This window comes from Rhopalosiphum padi, chromosome 1 (assembly GCF_020882245.1).
Source record: "Rhopalosiphum padi isolate XX-2018 chromosome 1, ASM2088224v1, whole genome shotgun sequence".
Taxonomy (NCBI): Eukaryota; Metazoa; Arthropoda; class Insecta; order Hemiptera; family Aphididae; genus Rhopalosiphum; species Rhopalosiphum padi.
In genome coordinates this window covers 45,953,452-45,980,021 of record NC_083597.1, presented here as the reverse complement: position 1 = coordinate 45,980,021, position 26,570 = coordinate 45,953,452, and the positions used below count along the sequence as shown (strand labels likewise).

General features: G+C 24.4%; 1 protein-coding gene across 1 annotated transcript in view; it reads left to right on the top strand.

Annotated features, from left to right (window-relative positions):
• The window catches only part of LOC132917283 (diuretic hormone receptor-like), a 49,494-nt gene that overhangs the window by 12,521 nt on the left and 10,403 nt on the right, over positions 1 to 26,570 (top strand). Inside the window, exons 2-7 of the mRNA XM_060977955.1 lie at positions 18,551 to 18,656; positions 18,838 to 19,000; positions 23,075 to 23,273; positions 23,360 to 23,447; positions 24,562 to 24,655; positions 24,872 to 24,952. Of these exons, the coding sequence (XP_060833938.1) occupies positions 18,618 to 18,656; positions 18,838 to 19,000; positions 23,075 to 23,273; positions 23,360 to 23,447; positions 24,562 to 24,655; positions 24,872 to 24,952 (664 nt within the window). The 5' untranslated portion in view covers positions 18,551 to 18,617. The remainder of the gene's footprint in view (positions 1 to 18,550; positions 18,657 to 18,837; positions 19,001 to 23,074; positions 23,274 to 23,359; positions 23,448 to 24,561; positions 24,656 to 24,871; positions 24,953 to 26,570) is intronic.

Here is a 26,570-nt window from a genome sequence, read left to right as displayed (position 1 = left end):
TGTGAACTGATTAAACTTAATCTTAATATCTAAATTAAAAAAAATATATGAACAAAATGATACTTATTATAAAAATAAAAACCGCCAGATTATATTTAAAAAAAATAATTGATGACATAATAATAACCTTAACCTTGAAAATATAATATAATATTAATATCAAAAGTAAAACCTACTGCGATCTTGGTTTCAGTTATAAAATCAAATAAACCAAATAATGAAAGTATATAAGAATAGGGTTGTATGTATGGAATATTTATCAATACATTATTATTAACTTATTTACCATACAAATTATTATATAAGTTATATAATAATAATAATAATAATAATAAAATAAAATAAATAATAATTAATGAATTTCAAATTAAATAATATTTTAATCTGAATTTAAAGTCATTGTTTTTTAAGCTCATTCAATTATTTAGTATTTATGCTTGATGACTATTTTACTAAAATATACCAAAATGGCATAATATATTTTTAAGTAATCGTTTTTAATTTAATTTAATTGATTTTAATTGCTGAGTCCAAATGAATAATGATGACCACTTAAGTTTGGAAATTATTTTATTTGCATGTGTTTTTATAAGATATTATGTTATACAATATTTGTACTTAAACAAAAAAATAAAAATAAATAAATAAATACATATTTTTAAAATATATTTGTACTTTTTTAGGTGCATAAATGCTTTTGTTTTTAATAGTTTTTAAGAACATTAAGTTACAAACCGTAAATTGACCTCAATTTCTACGCAATCCAATTTTTATTTTTATTCTTATTTTAAAAGTGAACGATTATTATTCATAATTTATAATTCCGTTTATTTCAGTTTCTAGAAAATATATTGAATGTGCATGTTGTATGCTTTAAATAATATATTTTCAGTCTACCAACTTTAGTTAGCTATTTTCATTATATATCTTTTACAGATTATCATAACAAACATATTCCGCCTAATTTATACACATAGAAGTTCTGCAAGCTTTTCTATTGAATTAAGTAAAATCAAGAACACATTTAAAAATTAAAAATATTATGAACTATGGGTGACTTTAAAAATATTAGATATAAGTATAAAGATATTTATCATCATAAATAAAGTTTTCGACAATCGCATTGTACTTAAGTAGTTATTATTATACAAGATCATTATATTAGATCATATTAATTAGTTTTTAAATTCAATTTTTAAGTAATTTATTATTTTAATTTTGTGACATTGAAAATTGTATCTAATTCATAAAGAATAATTTTATCTCGTGACTTGAAATAATGAATGTATCATGTTGTCGGGTATATTAAATCATATGCATTTGATATACCATACACCTACCTACCTTAAAATGTTGGAAATAAAATATATAAATTCAAATTATTTCAAACATGTTACATTTACATTGTGTACTATATGACTACAGAAATAATTTAGCTGTTTGCATTATAAATTAAAAATAATAATAATTGTTTGTGTTTTGATGATGTAAATCCCTATTTCATTTTAATTATTTTTAAATCGAATTTCGAAATTGGACGATGTACAGGTAAAAGAGATTAAATAAAATTGAGATTTCATTTTTTTTTGCAGATTATTAATACCTATTAATACTTTAAATTGTATTCAATGTGTTGTTATTTTTTAAAAACGTTCCCAGTTTTTATTCCAAATATACACTATTAAATGAAAGAATTTATGAGACTGACAAATAATTCATAATAATATTTACTTATTAAAAAAAAAAAAAAATAAATATAAAGTAGGGTGTTGGTTATTACTTTTGAGATGACTAATTTGTAAAATTATAACATTTAATGATTTATTAAATGCTAATTAAGAAAATGAACGTAATTTTTTGTTACATTTATTAGAAATCTGGAGCCAAAGAAAATAACTATAAATAAAAGTAGTTCAACTATAATAACATCCAGTCATATTTTAAAGGAAATATGTCAAATTATATTTTTCCCAAAAGGAATAAATCATACAATTTCAAATAATTTGAATTTTTAAGATTTTAAATAAATCTTTTTTTAAAGAACCGACTAACACAGTGTAGGATCGCCTCATCGTAACAAATATTTTTGGGGATCGTAGATCAAAAAAAAAGTTGCGCACCAGTGATCTAAATGTGTAAATAAATAATAGTTAGCACTATATTTTAAATTTTGTATGTTCTGAATTGTTTTTTAGTTTCACAAAAGTAGTGTTTTTGACTTATTCCTTTTTACCCACGCGCCGTTCAATTTATTGTGCATTTATATATTTTCAATTTGAAACACAATAAAACATTTTTTTGAACAACTTTGATGGAATTTAATACAAAATCCAAAAAGAGATTACTGTTTATTTCATTTCAATCGAGTTACTGAAAAACCCCACATTTCGCCAAATAGAGTAAGTACCAAATTCATTTTCCCATACCATATATTATTTTGATGTATAAAAATAATATATTTTGTTAGTTGTCATGATAATGTATAAACGCTACGCATTGCGTTAATTTGCTTTATTCATATCTGAGAGTTAACTAACCACGAAAATAATATGCTATTCGTTTTGTCTAGATGCTACGTAATAATACAATATCAAAATATTTGTATTTTATTCAAACTTAAAGTTTATAGCTAAATATTTATCTAAAATTAGTAATAGTTCTACCATTATAATATTTTGAACGTAAATATTGTTTATTGTTTACAATGAAATTGATGGCCCTATAATAACACCAATGTGTAGTTTGAAGACTTAATTACTATTTACGCCATGCATTTGATTTTACCGAACATTTGAAGATCGAACCAGAGAGTGCCTGTGTGACATATTCAGTCAATTCGCTCTATCGGGGTTTTTATATGTATATTATTATATTTGGTAATTTGTTTAGTAAAAAAACGAGATAGAGAGTAGAAAATTTTAATGAGTGTGTTGTCTTTTTTAGTGATCTTAATCTTTGAGTTCTGAGGACTGAGTCTAATGGGTTTTTACCGTTTCCATAATTTTTCTTCGAAGATAATGAGAATTTTCCAATTTGTACATAGACATTTATACTCCGACGTAGTTACAGTTTCCAATCAATAAGATAATAACATATTATATACATGTGACTGCGTGAAACTTTTTCACCGTTTTATATTATTGTGAAAAATGTTGATTCAAAAACCAAACAAACTATACTTTTCTCTCCTTAACACTATAAACCAAGGTATGAGAAGCTAAACGAAAAACTATCAGAAATGTTACTGCGATAAAATGCAATTTTGAATAATAAATGTCAGATTTTTTAATTTGTATAATTATTTTAAATATTCGAACAAGGTGGTAATAATAACCATGGCACTAAGTCGTTATGTATAAAAGGTGTTACTTATCATTATTTGTTGTGATGTCATGAATCACAGTTCCCATTATCAGAAAAGCTATGTTACTGGCCTTTTTTGGGGGAGGGAGCAAGCCTTGGTCATTTATGTGAACTGTGGTGCATATTTTAATCCCCTAGTGGCCTAGTAGGTATATTATGTTTGTCAAGTGTCATTTATGCATATGTATTATGCATACTTATAATATGATATAAAACTATTATAGATGTATAACGTATAATCTATGTACTTTGGAACTCACTGAATCACATAAACTTTTAACCTACCTGTAACTTATGCATCAAAATGTCGTGTAAATTGTAATGTTATTTTAGGATATGGCAATTGTACCAACAGGATTTGAGTAGTACTTATTTATTCATGAAATCTGACATAACCAAATCTCAGTTTAAAGTTTGAACGATAATTGTTTTATACAGGAAGGATATATCATATATTATAATATACAATATATTGTACATATCGTACACATGTTATATATACATAATATTCCGTTCCATTACAATCCATAATGATAACGCTTACAACAATAATAATAATTTATTTTAATTTATTTATTATTATAAATTATAATATCATATTATAATTGACACGTAATTTACCCATATTTTGGTATATAGGTACGTCATGACTAGACTCGTAATCAAAGGTTCTATATAATCTAGTTTAATTGTAGACATATAATATTATAACCATTTAGGTTGTATGTTACAATAACCGTAGTCGTTGTAGTATAATTACTATTTTTACGTAGAACGTAGTTCACGTTCGTGCGTCAAACGTGAATCAAAATAATCGACCAAGTTAATTTGGCAACATAAACAAATAAACTATTAATTGTCTAGATGAGCAGGCCAATACTAATAATACTATGTATTCATAACGATTACAATTAATAATTAATATTATATGATTTATCATGTAACAGTGTGTTTAATCACTTTTTTTTTATACAAGTTGATCATCAAACTATTTAACTTTCCATTCATTTTTTCAACAATTTTACACTATTTTAAAATATAAAATATTAAATTATTTGATGTCATTGAAAAATACAATTTTGAAAATATTTATATAAATGTATTTTTACAACTCGTTAGTGTGATTCTTTTTTAAGTAAATTACTTTTCTGAATAATAGAACTGAATAAATCTTTTTATTTGTACATTCCAAAGCAGAATATTTTTCGGAATATTTTTTTATATAAAAATTGAATTTCAAACGTGACACGTGTTAATATATTATTATTTACAGTTCAGATAAATGGAATAGTGTGGCTCTTGGAAACTACACAAGATGTAGATCAATGACTACGCTCACCTTTATTTAAAATATTTATAACTCTTAAACTAGATACTCATTTGAAATTTGATTTTATTTATCGAAGTACTCTCAAAACTACATTCAGCTTTGAGAATATGAAATATAAGATTAAAAATGTGTAATGATTACAAATTGCAAACAATTTGGTTTTCTCAAATTATGTAATAATATAATAATAATATTTACATTTATGATTGTACCTACAATATTAAATGTGGATAGCTTTGTATGTTAACTTTTTTTATCTATAAGAAAATAAATATAAACACGTATTGTTTACTTTTTAAGCTAATTTACCTACCGTAACTTATTATCAGATTTAAACATATTTTTTTATATTTCAAATATTTTTAATTTCAAATTTTGAAAAAGAATAATTTTTGAAACTTTTTATGTAAGTACTTAGTACCTAACAGTACATTTTATTAAAATTAATAATAAATAATATTATTTATAAAAATAAGAGAAGTGAGTCGCATTTTTGTATGAATAAATATCACACTTCACTTTTATTAATTAATTAACATGACAATCGAAAACTATTGAAAATGCTTTTGAATTGCTTTCTTAAGCTTTTTTAAGGTCACACAGTATCATTTTGCAATAATTGTTTTTTTTTCGAGGCAAAAATTTAATCAAAATAATTCCTTTTCTGTCCCAAAATATAGAGGCCATTGTATTTTTCTAAAATTGAAGTTTTGAATTTTTAGCAGACTGGGAACTGGTGTGGCACCAAAATGACGACTGTCTTTTTGTCTTATAATATATGATAAAATATATAATTAAAATAAATATAAAATATGCCTCGTAAAAAATCAGATGAGATACAAATTGTTATTTTTATTTAATAAATAAGTACTAAGCGTTTACAGCGATTTAATTAATTGTACGTGTTAATATTACGATGGAGGTTAACGCGAATTATTAAAAAAAAAAATATCTAAATGAGAGGTATAGCCAAGACAAGAAAGCCGATGAAAAAGAATGAATTGTTCGAGTGAAAGGTAATGACAGGGAGAGCAAAGTAATGCAGTAAAAATTCCTGGGATTTCTCTTATCAAAAAATGTGCAGCGTTTTTATACCTTTTATTTAAACTTTACAATTAATTTTATTGGTTCAATGATCGAAATTTATTAATCAAAACGTTCATAGAAATATTTTATTCCAACTATGAAAACATTAAATTATGAAATTTAAAAAAGGAGTCATTCAAAAAAAAAAAAAATGAATATATTTTTTTTAATATACCTATACCTATAATATTTTCCCTAAAGTGCAAAATATGCAAGATAACAATATTTAATGAGTAAATAATATATTGAATTATTTGTTAGAAGAATAGTTCCTTATTAAATAAAATAAAATACGAGTATGCATAATCGATGAAAACATAAATAAACACTTTTTCAAAGACATGATATTATAGTTATAAAAACTACTTCAAGTTAAATTATATTTTTGTTAAAAAATACAAAATGAGTACGAATAAACGAATTCCTTACTAGACTTATTTCCATTATTCCAGTAAATATAATATTATTTAAGTTAACATTTTAAAAATAAGTATCACATGAGTATTTTATACTGGCATAGTTTTGGCACAAATTTTCACCTCCCGTTAAACATAAGCATTAACTATTAAAATAATAATAAGACGATATTGTATGAGAGAACCTACTAATTTTTAATCGTAAACCAAAGGCACACGACTAAACGACAAAGTGACGCAAACTACCTAATAATTATGTCTGGAATATGAAATTCACAGACTCATCCGTTTAATTTCTGTTAAACAACGGTACCAGTTACGATTTAAATATTAGACTCAGTCCTTTGAGTATAACGTCTGATGTGATTATACCTATGTGACGTATCAACTCGGTGGCCTGTGTGCGATCGTAATACGGTCATAAACACGTAACTAAATACTAATAATTTATGCCATCATCACGACAAATTGTTATTGTTCGATTCGTCGTCTACGATTATTAATATTCGACGAAACGTATAGGTATCGACGAAATCGCGGTCACAATTCATCTACATTACCATGTGTAGTGGCTATGGCCTTTGGACGTTTGCGTAGGCCTTTCCTAACGAAACACGCAATATGTCGTTTTCACACCATTACTATTATTAAAGCTCGGCGTGTTCTCTGCCTATACGAAATGGCGCTTAGTATAGTGTTCGAGAATTATGAATTCCTCATGTACCCGCGATAAAAACAAGATTAAAAGCCATCCAAGCACGAGACCTTTTTGACTCGGATAGATTTCAGTCGCCGATCCATTTCCATACAAATGATGAATGGATACCTTTATTGCATGGCATTGCATAAACGATGAGTACGTATTTTGTATAGATCTGCTGAATATTTTAAGCCGCAGCGATTTGTGATCGGTCGAATGGGGTATATGTGCATAACGTGCGTTACGCATTTCGGACATAATAACAGTTTTTTTATTCAATTATTGATATTGGTCATGCGACGACGAGACCGGCAACTTTTGCATCACACTTGTGACTGTATTGAGTGCTTCGTTCCTAAATAAATGTCTCGCAGAATATCAATCCCGTTATCTAAACATTTACATGGCGTATCACCAAGTTACCTACCTAAATATGACTGCTGATATTAAATGTGAGCGGGGAGAAATAATAATAATAATAATAATAATAATTAAGAATGCGCACTACTATTTGTTTTCTCGCTAACAAAATAATTTAGTTAGAATTAATATTATGAACTGTCAACGCCGTAAACCTATCAGATATTAATAATAAATGATGTAAATTGTATGAATAAATGTGTAATGTAAAATAACATATACTAAAACGTAAATCGTTTATATACCTTTGCAAATTAATATGTTATTAGACGGATATTAATTTTTGACACGTTATAGAGATGCAGTTAACGTGAGTTATGAATCAAAAATATATCCAACACTTAAACACATACCTACTGCCACCGACTTAGTTTGGTCGTATAGAGTACCATTTAATATATTAAATATCAATACCACTGATCTCGTAATGATTTTTTCAAATTCCATTATTTAAAATAGATAGGTAGTAGGTACATTAAATTTAATTTTTGCACCACATTTATGTATACCTATATTGTTTTTGATAAATTAATTATATAATATAATTGTATTTTATGTATTTTATGTTTAAAATCAAATTTAATTTAGAGTTAGGTTAAATAAGCTAAAAAAACGTAAACACGTATTTTATGAAAAAGAATACAAACGTATTGTAAGCTAATGATGGTAACTATATAAGGGCCAACGTATAATATTTTTGGAATAATTATTGTAAACTGAAACTTCAAAAACTTTTCCCTATTCAGACACAATGAACCACATTCGATAGTCGGCTTGTGCGCAGTAATGTTTCTTCACTACACTGCAGGCATACAGATAGTAGACTTGATTATAGAGCAATAGTTGGGTGTTGCGGTGATCACATCATCTTTGCCGCCGATTAGAGTTCTCAACTCGAACAGAATATATTATTTTTCACACTCTAGGCACCTATAATATTATTATTCTAGAATTAAATATTTTATTTTAAATTCAACTGTGGTAGATTATCATAAAACTGTTATATTTTATTTCTTCTGATTATTTAATATATACATTCCAGTATTTATATAATATGTGATACGTAATCTTTTTAAATGTATTTAATTGTTAAAAAACTAATAAAACTATAGAACCCGTTTAAAACGGCCTTGGAATTTATTAAAAATTATAATATTAATCAATACGTTGGAAAATCAAGTTGAATAGTGGAAAAGTTCTTAATGTTATAAATGCTTTTATATAATTTTTAGAAGAGTTTTACTGCGTAGTTCATGTTATTAAAAAAAAAAACACAAACTTTATTTTAAATTTGATTAAAATAACAACTTTCTAAAACCCTTTAGTAGTATTAAAATTTGTTATAAAATCAATGTAATATATATATAATTATGTTATTATATACGTATATAATAAAAATACTATCTTAAAATCAATAAAACTGATAAAATATTGTTAAATAAGTCAGTATTTTGTTCTATTCCAAATATTATTAACCAACGTTCTACAATATAGGTATACAGAAAATATAGAAAATTATTATAACTTTAAAATATAAGTCGTGTATAAAGTTTGTAAATGGTTACTACTAGTGCACCACAAACAATTTATTTGATCATAATAATTTATTTTATAATAAAAAAAAACTCAATCAATACATAAAAAATATTTATTAAATATTTATATTTAATATTTCAATGCCATAGAACTTCATTGATAATATAATATAAATCATTAACACATTACTATTTTTATATGAGTTTTCCAACATTTATTAAATTTTGACATTTAATTTATTTTTATTACCTATTATGGCTGATATAAATTGTTATGCTTTATTAAATTATTATATCATAGTGGTATTACAAAGATTTAACCTGAGGGGAGGATCTAAGAACACCAAAATTAGCATTGTCATAATATAAAAACAATTTTATAATACATTGTAGTACAAAATGAATATTATAGAATCCGAAATCAGAAAAAATATGCAAACCATTGCAGTATAGGAATTAAAACACCATTTAAAAATAACTTAATTTAAAGTAACCTATCAATAAAAATGTAGTTTAAAAAATCAAAATTTTGATTTTTTGAATTATTTTAAATTTTGACACGTTTTAAGAGGGTTTGGATTCTGATCTACCTTTGGCGCACCACTATTAAATTATTTAAATTATTAGATAAAAAATATTAATAATTTTATTTAATTAAAAATTATTTTGAACACAATATTATTAAAGTTTCATATACTGATTTATACTATACTGGGTAAAAAGTAAAAAAATTTGCATTTCTTACTATCAGCTTTCAACTTACTATTTCACAACTAATAGTAGTTATTAATGTTAAATAATACATACAATACAACAGGACAACGGATCTCGAACTTGAATTATTATGATAATGAAGGTCACCCAGTTTAATACTACCGATTACCGAAACTAGTTACTAAAATAATAAACACGACGAGATCGCAGTGATTATGTGACTACTGGAGGAGAAAACTTCTCTAAGTAAATAACAAAAGGTAGAGAATAAGAGTTTAACGACCTTTACATTTTATATGTTTCGTTAAAATTATAAAAAAAATTATATTTAGTGGGTAGTTTTATTTAAAGGACTTTAATAATGAATTTTCTCAACTGATGTAACTAAAAATAATAATAATAATAATAATAAAACAATAATATACTTAGACTAATTATAAATATCATAAATTTTTAAAATAGCTTCATGCATAAAATTATTCTATTATTTTAAGATACCTTTCAATAATTATTGTATCATCTATGCCATATTGTATTATAATAAATAAATACATTTTTTTATGTTTTTTTTTTAAATATAGAATATAGATATACATATAAATATAATATTTTTGTTCAAAAACTTGTAAAATCATAGCTGGACTTATAATTGTATATAATTATTCAACCTTGTTAATTGCTTGGCGATTGGGAAGTTCAGTCACCTGCAATTGGTTGCCTTCAAGTCATGTTGCGATCGTGAAGGAGGAGCTCTATAATTCATAAAACGTTAACATTGTTTTACGGTCACGTTATTAATACCATATATTAAGAAACTTTTTTTCAAGATCACGTGGGAGGTTGACCTTAAAGGTGCACAAATATACGAAAATGTAAAGAAAGTATACAAATAATACTATAGTATAATATCATATAAAATTTAAAATATTTAATTAGAAAAAGTATGGATACGTTTGCAATTTTATTTTCATGATAAGATTGAAACAAAAGGGTTGGACGTTAAACAGTGATTTTTTGCATGTATATAAAATCAAATTAAAATGCAAAATAAAACTATGAATAATTAAACATAAAAAAAAAAATAATAACGATAAGAATCTATCAATATTTAGTGTACGTAATTTACAATATCAATGTAAACGTAAACATGAATTATGTATATTACTTTTGTTCAAGAATTTATTATTGTTTCAATACCTCACAAGTCATAACCCTTCAACCTTAAAGTGAAATATTTTATCTTTAATTTTAAGCTGTGCATTTTTCTATTAACACAAAATATATCCTAATATGTTTAATAGTATACCCATCTGTAAAAATATACGTTGTTTAAATTCACCATAAGCTGTTATTTTAGCAGTTAAAAATATCAAACAAATATCAGTGCAATTTTTATATGAATATTTTTCTATGAAGTTAAAATCAAAAAAATGTTTAGAATTTAAGTAAAGCAATAAGTTAAGAATTCATGACATTTGAAATTGTAATTCTTTAAGGCTTCAAAATGAAATAAAATATTCTTTACAAGTTTTTTTCACAGTTATTCAAGAATATTGAACATGTAGACGAACAATATTTTTTATAGTAACTTAAACTATTTAAACATAAAATGTTGACAAAATTGAATATTTAAACAAAAATTAACAATTTTAGTTCTTTTGTCGTAATTCAAAAATATTATTCAGATAATATTGAAACTTTCCACCATTACAAATATTGTCATATTTTATAAAAAATTAAATTTTCCAAATATATTTAGATTCATTATAAGCTATTTACCACAAACCTATTCACGTCATTACACAGTACGTCGGTATTGAACTATAACTTAAGAGTAACCTAATAACAATAATATAATAATATGATATACCGACTATTATATCAGACTACGTTATAATACGTTATAATACATTTATATACCACCTCCCTTCCTTCCTCCTCATCAAATAAAAAGTTTTAAAGAGTAGATATATTAGTAAATTATAAAAATATTATATTATATTATAATCATGAAATACTGTGGGGATATTATATTTTAATTGTTTGTAGAAAATATTATAAAAATTAATTTACAACGAACTATAGGAAACAATAATAGTATGCCGTTTACTGGAGTACCAATAAAAATTAGTTTTTCTTTGAATATTACATTTCGGATTATTTAATTATTTCAGTTTCAATTATTACTTATAATTAAACATTAGTATACAATATATATATTATATATATTATCATATACAAACATAGACTGAGATTAAATGTTTTTTAACGGCTTCCAATCTCTCTGTCATACTCTCTGGCGTATACCTCAAATTTACTTTCAAGTTCTTCCCTCTTTATAATCCGTTTCTCAACAATTCTCTTAGTAGTTATATTTCTAATTCTATAGTTATTTTATTTTTCGTCGATATTAAAATGTACACGGAAATCTACTCCCCAATTGACTGTCTTTTTCTGCAGACAGAATATCCTGAGAAATATCACGTAATGTCTTTTTGCAGTACCTAGTCGTTTTATCGCCTCTCCTCCATTCCATTTTCCCTTAATGGATATTGGCTATACACTCAAGCGTCTATGCTGCGTCAAGGATCTCGTCGTATCTGACTCATCCTTTTGATCATAATATTAATATCACTGTCGGTATAAACCTGAAAGTACTGGGCTTCGTTTTATGTAATACCAATACGATCTTATCCAACTTATATCCAACCACTCCTGTTAGCCTTTGCCTTTGTCTGCTCCGTTTTGGAACATGGCGTGGTCATATACCATTCTTACTTAACTCCACATGATCGAGTACAATACCGTTTCCTAACTGTTATACTTCTCGCCTTAGTAAAATTCTCCACAATTCTCCAGACTGCCCCACTAAACTCATCAAATATATTAAATGCTTTATATTTTGTGCCTACATACTTTTATTTTCTTATAAAATCGCTATTTAAATGCTATGCTTACTACTATAAATATGTAAGTATAGTTACATTGTTACTCTTTATCAGCCACCGTAAATACGTGATATTAGATATAATCATTATAGCTACAGATTCTAATAACTATTAACCTTGGTGGGTATAGTAGGGCTTTATAAATTTATATATTACCTAATGAATAACTTATACATAAACACTGATTTTTATATAGCGAAGGTTTAGACGTTTAAGAAACATTTAACTATCTAATACTAATATTATGTTGTATGACTAATGACTATATACAAATTCTTTGTTTAAGATGTATGCATCACATATAGGTATTTGTATATTTTTATACGCGATCAGTGGTTATATACTTCATACATACATTTAATAATTTACCTACCAACTATAATATATATAATATAATGCAATAATATATACTAGGTATGTACTTTATCACAGGTTAAGCATAATAATTTAGTTATTTTAAATAAAAATAAAATCCTTGGTTTATTTTGTTTTTTTATTTTATGTAAATATCAACCTAATCGTATGAAACCTATATAACACTATAAACTATACCAATACAAAAAATCGTGGACATAGATATTTCACATTTACATGTAAAGATTTTTAATATGTGTATAACATTACAAAACAGAATTCAACTAAATGATTTAATGCTAAAAACTAGTACATATGAGTTCCAAAATTATTTTTTGACTTTTTATAGGATTAAGGAAAATAATACAAAAATTATTTCCGTTTCAAAAGTCATGTTAAATTTAATTTAAACAAAAAAATATCTACTTATTTTACAGTACTACGATTATATCAAACGACTTCTATCATTTAAATCTATTAACAATTTTTATACAGCAAGCATTAATTCTAATTAGACAAAGTGAATTTTCTTGGAACCCCAATAGCTCAATATTAGATTGTTATGGTAATATATTGGCACCTACTCAAGACATAACATATATGATAAAAATTGTGAGTAAGTGAATACCACTCTACTGTACAGCATGTGTTAAGTGAGTTACTATAATGCATATGTTAAATTTTAATTCTATGATTATTATATCATGGTATCATACGAAAAATAATTCTGAGTGGTAAAGTGATATAGTATAATAGTGAATATCACTAAGTCCATTTCGTGATATTTTTTTTTTTTTTGATATTGCTATTATAGTAATTTATTTTTATTAGTATTGCGGTAGGTTAATTTAGTTATTGCTGAAATTATGCATTAATTAGGTATACTATTAATATTTAATTATTTTAATGATATGTATATTTTATACAATATTATATTATTGAAATTAAATTTTAAGTCAATACCACCTTACTGTAAACTAATGTATATTATATAATATATACCTAGGTCCATGGTATAAAGTAGTGATATTTTAAAATTTTATTAAATCTAAATATATTGAAAAATGTTTAATCAAACCTAAGGATCTAATGTAATATTAGTAATTACTACATTTAATGTCATTGCTTAAAAATAAATTACATAATATACGTAAAAGTTTTAATTCCCCACAAATAATGTTTTTTTTTTATTTTAGTAAAATAATTGTTATCGTGATTCATCGTTTAAATAAATAATTTATCGTTCAACTTTTAGTCATTTCTATAAAAAAAAAAATGTTGTATTTATATTTTTAGATTGTTTAGTTTCAGTATGAATTACTTATGATAGTCTTGTATTAAATTTTCAAATATTAGATATCAAAAAAAAAAGTTTCATGAACTTCAAAAAAAATTTATGATTTATTCATATGATGAAACATTTTATACTAATATATAAGACTGTCAAGTATTTTAACCAAGCAGAAGATTATTTTATCGATGGTAGTTATTGAAAAAGAAAAAAAATCGAAAATTTAAAAAGTCTATAAAAAAACTCCTTCTAAAGAATCAAAATATTTGTATTAATATTTATGAAATGCAAATATTAAAATTTGGTGAAAATTTCATGTATTTATAAGTTTTAATTTTCGAGTTACTCCGAAAACAAAAATCGATTTTATTAAAAACTGGTTTTTAATAAAAAAATTCCCTTTAATCTTTAATTTTTTTTATTTTTGTTTTTCTCGATATAGGGAATTATTAATTTTGATCTTCCCTTACCAAAATTATCAGCAATTACTCCCAAAATGGAAAATTTAAGCATCTTTATACCATTTTAAAAGCTGACGATAGACTCATAAAATAAAAATAAAATGTAAGCATAATAATTTTAAAATCAATACGTTCATTCATATCGCCATTCAGAATCTAAAAATGTATTTTAATATTTATGGGTTTTTTTTTAAATATAATAAGTAATCACACTCGTACATATTATATAATATAAATATTATATTTTAGTATTATATTAAAATTAAATAACATTAAAAGTATAATATCACTAATAATAATCGTTTTTTAAACTTTTTTTGTGGTCTCTATGTGACATGTGTCAACTGTCAATGATATTGAACATGTTTTGACTTTTGTAAATTGCATATTTCGACTTTATTTTATTGACAAAAATAATTCATCAATAAATTATAATTTATTTTTTTCACAGTAGGCGAATTCACTCGAACAATATACGATATTGGCCACACAGATATAATACTATTATATTTTATTTTATGTAAAGGTGATAAAGCGCTGAGCAAGCAGATGACAAGGGTTTATATACTGAACACCCAAACACACAAAATCCGAATAAAAACTATTCTAGTACAAATACGCTTTGTTAAAATATAGATTTCTTTTATAAAAGGGTTTTTACGATTATCGTTAGATATAACTGTTAGCCCATAACATAAAAACAACTTGTTGCATAAACGATTGCTAGCAAACTTAACCAAACACACATTACATTTTGTTTCAACATTTGACAATTTGTGCAAATGGTCTCAAATTATTTGTCATTTCCGGTTCCATTTTATCCGTAAAGTCATTTTTAACATTTCTTCGCTGTTAAATATAAGTACGTAAATATTCTACAAATCGTGCATTCGAATACATTTGCTCTGTAAACTCACTATATTAGTCATTAAATAACTTAATTTAGAGAATTTTCACTTGCTACATGATGTGAAAAATCCATTTAATGTGCTTATACTTCTGTAAAACAAAATAATATACTGTTGTGCTATATTCTACGTACTTAACAACTATAAATTAATGAATATAACCCATTTCTTTACATATTTAGTGTGAACTAAATTATCTCATTTTTAATTAGGTACTTATCGTTTTAATTGATTTGATTATTCCGATACACGTATTATATATTATATGTGTATTATTAACTAGAGTTGAAAAAAACGTGTATTTTAATTAATTTTTAGGTAGTTATAAAAGTAAAAAAATGATTATTATAATCATCTAAATTTAATTTCCTTGTAAATTCATTATATTTTATTGAAAAATTTTATCTATATAATTAATTTGTATTTTACTGTTTGTGTGTAATAGTTTTACAAAATGTTTAATTATCAAACAATTATTATTTTAAAATTTATACGCAAGTAAATTTGGCACAAAATACTGTCAATAAAAATGTACCTACCTTTTTTATGAAGATCTATAATCAATACAATAAATGTAAAATTATGACATACTCATAAAAGTGCATAACTAAAATTTATAAGTATTACTTAAACGACATTGAATTGGCTAGTTTCTCATATCAAAGACCTTGGTATTTGTTTTGACTCTTCCTTATCGTTCAATGATCACTATGCATATGTCATAAACAAATCATCTTCAATGTTAGGTTTCGGAAGTAGAATTTGTTCTGATTTCAATAATCCAATAGCTCTAAAATCTCTGTATTGCTCATTTGTTAGTTCGGTACTCGACTATAACTTTGTCGTTTGGTCTCCTTACATGTCTGATACGACTTCAATAACTTCGATTCAGAATCGTTTCAAAAGGTTCCTTGCATTTAAATGCGGTGTCCAATGCCAGCGATACACATCTTATTCGCCATTACTGTCGTTAACCAATTTAGAAACTTTACAAATAAGAAGAATAATTTATTAGACTCGACCTTTGTTTCACTTATAAATTATTAAATTATAACATACGTTGTTTAGAGCTACTAGCTAAATTTAATTTTCTATTACCCACTTCTCGTACTAGGAAATCTAATACATTTTATACGCCATTCTATTGTACTAATTATTATGCTCGAAATTCTCCCATTACTAGATTAGTGGGCCACGTGAACAAGTATACCGTAGATTTGCTCTTTTTGTAATAATATTGTCTCTTTTAATGTATATCTTAACAATAATGTAAATATTGTTTGATTATTATTTGTATGTATGTAATTCTAATTCTGTATCCATTACCAGTTCGTATTGTATTACTATAAAAAGTACAACGTATGCAACTATATTTTGTAAATCAACACGGTCTTTGATTTTTTTTTTAATGTATATATATATATATATATATATTGATTTTAGCCCGTTTAAATTATTTATAAAAAAATAAATAAATAAATAATTGTTTTGGTACAAATAGGCAATGTCTGGTATTATGGCAACCAAATATTGGGATCTCTCAAACTTTCACCTTTATATTAATTCAAGTATTACAGTGAATCTGCTTTTGAAAATCGTTTCTGCCACTTAGTTCATCAGAAACAATAAATAGTTAGCCCATCATCCAAAATCTGCTAGTTAGTCGAGTATCCTCTTACATGTTCCCTGATAACCCGCAGAAACACCTAAATTAAACCTGACCTAGAGATCTTCTGATTTAATGTATTTAATCAAAATTACTAAACTTATTGTGCTTTATTTTAAACAAATTTTTTTATTTGCAAATAAATAGACTTTTATTCCATGTAAAGAGCTTTTTGTGGTAGATAACAGCTTCTTTTTTAATGAGAAAACCCCTTTTCCCTATAAATCGTTAATCAAATGAATGTCTTGTGATGTACCCAAACCAAAATGTTCAAGAGTAGTTTTTGATTTATTTAAATTTATTTACTAAGGTTAGGTTAAGTTGTGTAGTTCTATAGTTATTCTATATGATTATGCTTTGTTGACAAACGATGCGTTTTTATGATCTCTTCTATACCTGTAGAATGTCGATCTTTTGATCATCAGCTTTAGTGCAATATCTTATATTGGCTGTTAATGTATTTCTTTTGAAGTTGTCAATGAACTCATAACAGAATTTAATGTAAAGTAGATACTTACGATTTATTTCGTTGTATTATTTTCATCTGCTTAAACTCTAGGAATAATATTATAATAATTTATTTTTACGTATGTGGGTCTTACATAAACACACATCATATTATTGTACGTACAACTAAAGCCTATACACGCTATTACTATAATAGGTATATTTCCAATATTGTACGAGTATTCATATAGTTCGTGAATGAATTATTTATGCTCAAGTTTAATAATATCATAATAATATTTTGTAGAACAATAATACAAAACTAAATAAAATACTCGTGAAATTAAAAGTTTTAATTAACAAAGTTTATTCGATGTAATTATATTCAATATAATATTGTATTTAATGTAATTTATCTTTATATATTTATAAACATTTATGCTTTAGTAATATTATATCAATTATTAGGGATAGTTAGTATAGGAGTAAAGCTTAAATATGAAATTATATTAGTTTTAAAATTATTATAATTTTCATATTAAGTATAGGCAAAAAGTTCATAACAAAATAATTGTTGTTGTAAATGTAAGGATAAGTGATAAGTAAATTATATTTATGACGTTGATTTATGAGAAGGATTCACTGCCTATTCTGTAAACTTAGTTTTTCAGGTGCATCGTGATAAATTCAGTGTAGATTATCTTTGTTGATTAAATGGTTAGCCTTTTTTATATTTAGTATACTCATAATGGTAAATTTTACGTATTCAATGTACGCATTAGATTTATAGATATTATAAAATACATTTGAAAAAAAAAATTTATACCTACCATTGTTATTCAGGTTTAGATATTATAACATCCTTGACAAATTATAATTAGTTTAACTAAATAAATTACTTTTATTTTCAGAAAATGAATACGCAAAGATAATATTTGTTTTCTACACTCATAATCAACGTCAGCATGAAAAATCAGTATGGATTATTTCAATGACAGTTGGTCACCAAACGAAGAAGTAAGAATATTGCTATTTTCCATTATACAATAATTTATTAAATGATTTAATATTGTTCGTAAATGTGGGCTAAAAATAAAATTTCCACTTTGTCCTAAATAATATAGACGTTGATGTGAATGATGTGATAATGTTAATTTAATATAAAATATAATAGTTTGTATTGATGAATAATTTCTAGGCTGCTTTGAAATGCAGGTCTTGGTACGAATGGGATGATCGTTGGACAAACGGGTGTAATGCATCATCAGATTCATTAATATGTTGGCCTCCCACGCCAGCTGGTGTAATCGTATATCAGCCATGTTTTCAAGAACTCAGAGGAATATTATACGACACAACTAGTAAGTAAATAGCTAACATGGTTAAATAATATTAATAAGTATTAATTTTATATTTATTAACATAAGTAACCACTAAAATGTTTGCGTTGGATCTAATGAACTTAGAATAGCATACAATTACATCACAAATTACTTCATTAATCTGTTAAAAATAAACGTTCCTTAAAGAAGATAATACAATCAAAACGTAATAATCATAAAAATTAAAGCAAATTATGTACAAACTATATATTGATTTCTTCATTTTTTTTTTTTTAAATAAATTAGTGTTGGTATATTTATTTTTATTTTGTATTCATTCTGTTTTGAAATAACTTAAAATGTATATTAAATCATCTAAATTGTACTTAAATTTTTCATGTAAAATGTTTAATAGGTTTTTATTGATTACAATTTAAATATTCCTTGTGTGAAATAATCGAAATATATCAATAAATATTTAAAGCTAAGACGTTAGTAAAACGTGTTATAAGTTATAAAAATTGTAAAATACATAAAAACCCTATAAATAGTATAATTATAAAGTATATTAATATAAATATTAATTTATAATAATATGTTAAATTACTATTGTTAATTTTGTTATATTGTACTTTGATTTACGGCACACAATATTATATTTACCTCATAAATGGAATAAGTTTTACCGTTGTACAAAATACTTCTTATCAAACCATTCTATTAAAAATATGCACGTCACATTTGCCATAATATTATTGCCTGTTAATTTGTTCAATAATATTATAAATAGGTATTTATTACTCGTTTTTTAGTAAATACTGTTTTATATTATAACAAAACAATACTACATAACTATGATTAAATTAAACATTTTGTTGTGGAGTATGAGTTGTTTCATTTAATTTTGACTGTCGTACAAAATAATATTTTCAAATAAATAAACTATCTTTAAATAAATTATAAATCATAAAACCATAAAGAAACATGGAAAAGTTAAAGATGAAAAATTATTTTCTATTACAAAACGTGTAGGTATAAAATGTATTTTGTATTATTTGTGATTTTTTTTGTACAAATGCAAAAATAAAATAAAACATATCATTATAGAGTCAATATATTCAATACATTTATTGCTACATTCAGACTATAAAAAAAATGATAATAATAATAATAATAATGATTCACGATCATAATTTTCTATATGATTATTAAAATCATAACAAAACATAATATTATGACATATTGATAATATATTATAATATAAAACATTTTTGGTATTAGACAACTGACAACATAATCTAACGAATTGCGTTTTAATTTTTTAATTAATATTATATTTTTATAACTAAACAATATATTTTTAGTATATTTTTGATGAACGTATTTTCCTTACCATCTTGATAATGCTAAAAGGATACCTATTCTTAAAACAATATAGTTTCATTGCTAAGCTTTAAGTATAAGAAAATACATTGGAGAAAACAACTGCAGAACTTACATAATTCTCATCCATTATTTCGTTATCGATAATATAATCTAATGAATTATTCATATCATAATATTTATTTTAAATTACTGCTGATAAGTGTCTATACGTCATTGATTTATTATACTTTTTATCCGAGGGTGGAACTATCACTAGTTAATGCATATCACCAAATAAACATGAGTAATATAATTTTACACCGACTTCAATACATTTTTTACACTAAGAGAAGTGTATTTGTACCATGCAATTTTGATTTTATAAATATATTTTTTTAATATTTCACACTAAAGTAAAATGAATAGAATGCTTATGTTAACATTACAATTTATATACGTTCTCTTATTTCTTAATACCTACTAATATGTATGTATGATAAATAATCCTTAACCAGACCAATTATAAAGAAATAATAATAACAGTATTAATATGATGTTATGTAAAAATTCAACGTCAAGAATGGGGTTTTTTTTATTATTCAAAAACTTCTTTTATGATTTTATATTTTCCAACTATTTTATATGTACAGACTACATAATATTTGTTATTCTTACTAGTGACATTGAGAAAAATGAACCGGATAGAGTAGTTAAAAATGCCGCGTGTTTATACGAATAATTTCTTACATATTCATAAAAAAACAACCATCATAAAACAATAGTAATAGTTATATGTCTTTGAGTAATTAAAATAATAAATATTCATAGTTTTTAATATCATTCTGGAAAAACCACCACAGTATTACACCATCAGTATACAGATTCGATTTGAAATTACCGGATATTTAACTAATAAAATGAGAAATTTTGATATTTTTTTTTAACTTGTATAATATGTAATATGCATAATATAACAATGCATATTATAGTAATTATTTATATAAAATCGTGTTTTCAATGATTAATATTTCATGTTGTAAAATGTAAATGTAAAATGTCTAAAATAATTAAACTACTAGTCTCAGGTTTCTGCAAAGTATATGAACTGTTATATATTTAAATATAAGATACAGGCTTGCACTCATACTGTATATATTATGTATGATGTACAGGTACAATATGATTATAGTAATATTTACGAGGAATTTATACTCCTAAAAAAATATCATACATTTTATTTTCATATTTTATTAACGTTTCGAATTTGATTATTCATTATAAATGTATAACAATAATTATTATCAATTATATCTGCTTTCATTTAAATTTATAGTCGCATATATTTAGTATACCAGATACCAATATGTACTCCTCGTATTCATAGAGTATTTTCAACTGTTTTTATAAATTTAACATAATTATAATTGGTGTAGCGTATAATTAAAAAAAAAGGTAACAAAAGTTAGGTACGTCTATTAATCAGTGACAAAATAGGTTACAATTATACAATATAAAACAGTACCTATTCTCAAAACTCTTTGTGAAAGTTTCATATTATGCACCAGTACTTCAAAAACTTGTAAAACTATGCGAAAAAAGAGCATTTAGATTTTATTAGTAACATTAAATATTTTTTTTTTATGTTTAATAAAAGGGTTTTATTACAACACAATAAAAGGAACATGTTTTTGTTATAAATCAGAATTATATATTATCTATGCACAAACTTTAAAACAATTACAAAATACTAAATCCACATTAATTATTATTTTTCATATAAATAATGTCTGAATATTCATAAATCGAATTTTACTTTCAATTTACAACAAATTTCTTAGACCACGAATATCAGACCAGGATACATTTGACTATATTACTGGTTATGAGAAGAAACCAGATTCACATGCATCTAACAAATGTATCCTTGATCTGGATACTGCTTTTGATAAATATTTTTGTTGAGAATAATATTATAAACGAAACAAGTTATTATCACGTAGAATTTGTCTTGCTTCACTCAAATAATCTCAAACGGTTATGTTTTATTATATTACGTTAAATTAAACACATAAATTTCATATTTATAAAATTATATGTTCTACTTTTATCGACAGTTTTGTATTATGCTTAGGCTACATAGATTAAATTAAAGATAACATTAAAGAAGTTGAAAAATGTTCTCAATAAAATTCAAAATACTCTCTTTTTTACTCGATGTTCTGATCTAAAAGCTAAATATACTACAATAATATTTTTTTAGACTACATTACGAATGCTTTTACAGCTCGAATCCACTACATAATATAATCCTGGATATGTTATAAGTTATAACACTTATAACTGTTATAAGCTTTATGTCTATGAAAAATCGTTGATCTTATGTTCATCTGCTTACTTGCCTTGTATAGAAATAAAGGCAGATGTGGACTATATGGTAATCTTATATCAAGATCTTTTACCCTGAAATTTTTAATTTATTTTATTTTTTGACCAATTAAGTGATATAAAATTGGTATGGCTGTGTTGACAATTTTTAGTAATTTTCACTTTTGCATAATATGACTTTAAATGTATTACTTTACTAGGTACTAAATTACTTTGTACTTTTTGTACGAAAGTAATCTATTATACTAGTAACGAGTGTTATAACTTATAATATATAGAGAGTAATATTATAGCTATAATGAAATTATATTGTGGACAAATCTCATAAAACAATATATATTATTATTTATTATTATTATTTAGAAAATGCAAGTAGGATATGCTACGAGAACAATACTTGGGGCCTAACCGATTTTAACGAATGTACAATACTTGGTGAGCCAAAAGCAGTGACATACGATGAAGAAGGCACTGTTGATACAATAATTTATTTGTATATAGCTGGTCATTGTCTATCCCTAATAATGACAACGCTGGCCATTTTTGTATTCTGCCGATTTAAGTGAGAAGTATAATACAAACGAGTTATTTTTATAAAACAATATTATTTATAATCCATGTATTTTGTTTATTATTATTATTCCATAGAGAACTGAAATGTTTGCGTAACAAAATCCACTCAAATTTAATGGCATCGTACTTATTAGCAGGCATCATGTGGATACTTAACTACACTGTAAGTCAACAATTAATTAATCTGTTTTACGAAACATAAGCTATTTAATTTTCTAGCCCAAAGTACTCTTAATGTTTTCGTAAAGTTGTATAGAATAATTATTCTTAAATTTTATAATTTCGTAAAAAGAAAATGTATCCAAAAATTGAATAATTAATTTTTATAAAACTATATTTATTGAAGAAAATATATTTTTAAGGTTTATAATTATTAATATTTATTGTATGCCAATATTAAATATTTTTAATAATAAACAAATAAAAACCGTTTTATTCAATGTAAAATCATTATGATAATATAATGTTTATGCAACGTTTGCAGTTATCAAAGAAACAGACGCTATTTATAATTTTTTAAAAGAATTATTAAAATCATATGATCATAATAATCATCTGATTATAATATTTTAAATAACGATAATTTAGACGCAGTTGGAATAGTGAAAACAGCCGGTTGTAATAATATATTATTATGACATGTCCGGATTCCAGATACCACTTTGTTTATCGCTGCTAAGTTTGTGTTGGTATATAATATATGCATACCTATAGACTTAAACTTGATTATAATATTTAACTAACTTAATTTGCCATATCACGGAAAAAGAATTAAATTTTATTCAATGAATACGATCATGAAATAACTTTATAAATTATGTAGGAACTTTAGGTTTCATTTAAATGGTATTCGTTTTTTTCTTTAACAATATTAGAAATTCAATAAATAAATTTGGAATTTATTATTTTAATTAAATTTAAAAAATCAAACATTTTTTTTTTAATTATTACATAAGCATAGTTGTTTATTTATTAGTGCCTACTTAGTATTAATTATACATAATTATATAATTATGTTTAGCCGTTTAGGTATATATTACATAATACAATGAATGAATTCGTTAAAAATTGTACAAATTTCCTGGAATAAAATTCCAAATAAAAAAATATATCTAATATAAACATCTAATTAATATTAATATTTTATACATTATATATATATATATTTGATAAAATACAATAATTACGAACCAATTTTAATTCATAAAACATAAAAAAATTAAAATGTTGATATTTGATGTTAATTTGCTTTAATCATAAAAACGTTTATTTTTCAGAACTTGACCGACACGGGGACATTTAAATGCGCTTTGTTGGTGTTACCACTTTACTACTTCACCATGACAAATTATTTTTGGGCGTTTATCGAAGGTAAATATCGTAAAATAAATTAAATTATTATCACTAATCCTAAAATAACACGCGTACACTCAAGAGACGCAACAGTGTGTAGTTATTTGTTTTATTTATTTGTATGTTTTTATTGAATAAATGACTACCACGGTAAAATTTAACATTAAAACTCACAAATTATTTGTGTGCGCAAAATATTCAAATGATTTTAATACTTAATGAATCGGTTTTCAGGAATGTATTTATTTATATTGGTCGTAGACACATTTTTTCCAGACAGAGTGCGATTACGAACATATATGGCTATTGGATGGGGTAAGTTTTGTGTTTTTTGTGTAATTGTTAATTTTTTATTTTTGATCAAGACATTTTTTAGACACCTATTTTTAAATATTTGATCGTTGGCTTGTTTATAGTGGTTTACAAATTTCAACCAATATGATAAAAACCACTTTTTTACTTACTCATATTAAAATATTATATTTATTAATATTTAACCTCGCATACTTACAATAATAGTCATAGTTACATAAATCAGTGTTAACTCTATCGGTGTAACATCATCGTAGTAATGGTTGTTTATAGATTATAAATAATATAACGTATAAGTTTCGATAAAAAATTATCGATTTTAATTAACAGAGAAAACAGGAAATTATTTTTGGTGCAACATTTTTTAAATTTGGGTTTTTGCAGTCAACAGTTTTCGTACCCTACCTATGCCACTCAAATTATATGCTCCAGTACTTCAACTAAATGTATTCAAAATATGGTTTTATTGATTTTATTACTTTATAGTTTATGGACGTTTTTAAAATGATAGGTATATTATGAATAAATTTTATCTACATAGGTGTATAATTAAAAAAATTATAAATTACTTATCTTTATAATATATCAGCTAGCTTTTCTATACAACTATTTATTATTAATTAAGTTTTGTATTTTATCATGAAAATGTTATCGATTTAATTTACAAGTGTGTATTTTTGTTATTAATAATAGCTTATTATTACTATATTAATGTACTGATTTAACTATTTAAGTATATAATATAATATATATTTTAAAAATTATTTAAAATAAAATAAGCTCGGCTTATTTTTTAACATGTTAACCGAATTAAAAAACCTAAGATAATATTATAATTTTGCGATTACAGTGAATTACCTAATATGTATAATACTTAAGTCTTGGACATAAAATTGTTCGTGCAGCTGTTGTCTACGCCAACCTGTACTTAAGAGCACACACCTATGACACGATCGTTCCCCCTACCTTAAATAGTCTACTGTCGCTGGCCAGGTCAGTACCGCACCGTCCGTATAACGTATGCTAAATCATGTTAGCAATCGTTTCAGACTAAACCCAATAAAATATGATATATTTTATGAAAACTATTATGACGTACAAAATATAATAGCAAAGTGTGATGATGTTGAACGATGCAGTGAACAGTTTCAGACATTAGCTATACTCCCAAAATATATTGCGCACACTCCTGCAAGTAGCTATAAACTTAATTGAAATATTAAAATCGTTAAAATAGTTCATGGACTAGGATATAGGACACTATAGGTAGGTACTACAGTATTATGTCAGTTTCAATGCAATATGATAAATAATCATGTACTAATATGATTTTCATTTATTATGGAATAACTAAAATATAGGCATAATAACTTTATATGTTGAAATCTCAATAAAACTGAATAAAAACTGATAACACGATAAAAAATTTCCCTTTCAAAGATTTCCTCATAAAACGTTTGAAGGTTTTCACTGTCCAAAAAATAAGAGCACGTAATACAAATTACATTTAAAATACTTCCTTTTAAAACCCAAATATATTCCTCACTTCGTTCCTTTTGTTCGGTATCAACAAATAAACACGTCATCGTCATTAAAATGAATAATTTGTTTTAATATTATA